The 2,500-nt window shown below is 50.8% G+C and overlaps 1 protein-coding gene across 1 annotated transcript in view; it reads left to right on the top strand.

Moving 5' to 3' along the window:
* The window catches only part of LOC137644586 (uncharacterized), a 22,217-nt gene extending 20,025 nt beyond the window's left edge, over window positions 1-2,192 (top strand). The window contains exon 3 of the mRNA XM_068377545.1: window positions 703-2,192. Coding sequence (XP_068233646.1) covers window positions 703-2,192 — 1,490 coding nt within the window. The remainder of the gene's footprint in view (window positions 1-702) is intronic.
* The last annotated feature ends 308 nt before the right edge of the window (window positions 2,193-2,500 follow it).

The following is a 2,500-nucleotide window of genomic DNA, read 5'->3' as shown; positions in this document are numbered from 1 at the left end:
TTTTAAATAGGAATATGTTATGCAACGACCAAATAGCAACACTGTTGGCTAAATGTAAAGCAAAAATGGGAATGTTATTCAGACACTTTAAAACAAGAAAAGCTGAACACATGATTATGCTTTACAAAACTTATGTGCGTAGTACACTCGAGTACTGCAATGTGATATGGTACCCACACTACCAAAAGGATATTGCGCAAATAGAGAGTGTACAAAGGTCCTATACTGCTAGAATAGAAGAAGTTAAGGACCTTGATTACTGGGAAAGACTGCGATTTTTAAAACTATACAGTCTAGAAAGGAGAAGAGAACGCTACATGATAATACAAGCATGGAAGCAAATAGAAGGAATTGCTGAAAACATCATGGAGCTTAAAGTATCAGAAAGAGCAAGCAGAGGTAGATTAATAGTGCCAAAAAGCATTCCAGGTAAACTGAGAAAGGCGCACAGGACATTAATCCACTACGCACCAGCATCGATAATGCAGCGACTATTTAATGTGCTGCCAGCTCATCTAAGAAACATATCAGGAGTGAGCGTAGATGTGTTTAAGAATAAGCTCGATAAATATCTAAGATGCATCCCAGACCATCCAAGACTGGAAGATGCAAAATACACCGGAAGATGCATTAGCAACTCTCTGGTGGATATACGAGGTGCCTCACACTGAGGGACCTGGGGGAACCCAAACCAAAAATAAGGCAATAAGGTAAGGCTCCCACTCTCCCCCTTCCCTATCCCCAACACTCCTCCCCACTTTCCCCCTTCACTCTTACCCACCTTTCTCTTCCACTCTCTCCCTTCCCTCTTCCCCACCTCTCCCTCCCACTGTCACCCATTCTCTCTTCTCCAACTCGCCCTCCCACTCTCCCCTTTCCCTCTCCCTCACCTCTCCCACCTACTCCCTCTATTCCCTCTTCCACAACTCTTCCTCCTACTCTCCCTCTCTCTCTTCCCCGCCTCTCCCTCCCACTCTTCCCCACCTCTTTCACCTACTCCCCCCATTCCCTCTTCCACAACTCTCACTCCCACTCTCTCCCTGCCCCACCTCTCTCCTCCCACTCTCCCTCTCACCACCTCTCCCTCCCACGCTCCCCCTCTCTCTTCCCCACCTCTCCCTTCCACTCTCCCCCGTCACTCTTCCCCACCTCTCTCACCTACTCCCCCCCATTCCCTCTTCCACAACTCTCACTCCCACTCTCCCCCTTCCTCACCTCTCCCTCCTCTCTTCTCCACCTCTCCCTCCCACTCTCCCCTTCACTCTTCCCCACCTCTCTCACCTACTCCCCCCCCCATTCCCTCTTCCACAACTCTCACTCCCACTCTCTCCCTGCCCCACCTCTTCCTCCCACTCTCCCTCTTCACCACCTCTCCCTCCCATGCTCCCCCTCTCTCTTCCCCACCTCTCCCTTCCACTCTCCCCCGTCACTCTTCCCCACCTCTCTCACCTACTCCCCCCCATTCCCTCTTCCACAACTCTCACTCCCACTCTCCCCCTTCCTCACCTCTCCCTCCTCTCTTCTCCACCTCTCCCTCCCACTCTCCCCGTCACTCTTCCCCACCTCTCTCACCTACTCCCCCCCCCAATTCCCTCTTCCACAACTCTCATTCCCACTCTCCCCCTTCCTCACCTCTCCCTCCTCTCTTCTCCACCTCTCCCTCCCACTCTCCCCGTCACTCTTCCCCGTCACTCTTCCCCACCTCTCTCACCTACTCCCCCCCATTCCCTCTTCCACAACTCTCACTCCCACTCTCCCCCTTCCTCACCTCTCCCTCCTCTCTTCTCCACCTCTCCCTCCTCTCTTCTCCACCTCTCCCTCCCACTCTCCCCGTCACTCTTCCCCACCTCTCTCACCTACTCCCCCCCCCATTCCCTCTTCCACAACTCTCATTCCCACTCTCCCCCTTCCTCACCTCTCCCTCCTCTCTTCTCCACCTCTCCCTCCCACTCTCCCCGTCACTCTTCCCCACCTCTCTCACCTACTCCCCCCCCCCCCATTCCCTCTTCCACAACTCTCACTCCCACTCTCCCCCTGCCCCACCTCTCCCTCCCACTCTCCCTCTTCCCCAACTCTCCCTCCCACTCTCTCATTCCCTCATCCCCTCTCCCTCCCCCTCTCTATGTACCCTTTTAAAACTTAGTTTTCATGTGCTTGCTTTCCGCTTGAGCTTTAATAAAATCAAGTCTTGACAGGGTTAATGGCTTTCACACGGGAGGTCTTTCCTTCCTGACGGATTATTCTTATTTCTTGACTAAACGAACGCTGTCACTCTAAAAGACTAACATAAGCCCCGGCATAGAGGATTAGTGCAATCTGGCTTCATTAAAGTTGAAATTAGTTTGGTAAAGGTAAAACATTTATTAATGAAAACTATTTTTTTTCCGAAGTAAAAAGAAAATTATATTTTTTTCGAAGTGAAATGTTTGTCCTAAAGTAAAGATAATATCATGTATACTATACACACTCGAATGAGCGCCCGGTAATATGCACACTTGTA

Source organism: Palaemon carinicauda, chromosome 7 (assembly GCF_036898095.1).
Source record: "Palaemon carinicauda isolate YSFRI2023 chromosome 7, ASM3689809v2, whole genome shotgun sequence".
NCBI classification, from domain to species: Eukaryota; Metazoa; Arthropoda; class Malacostraca; order Decapoda; family Palaemonidae; genus Palaemon; species Palaemon carinicauda.
Note: the sequence above shows the minus strand (reverse complement) of the source record. Positions and strands in the feature narration are given on the sequence as shown.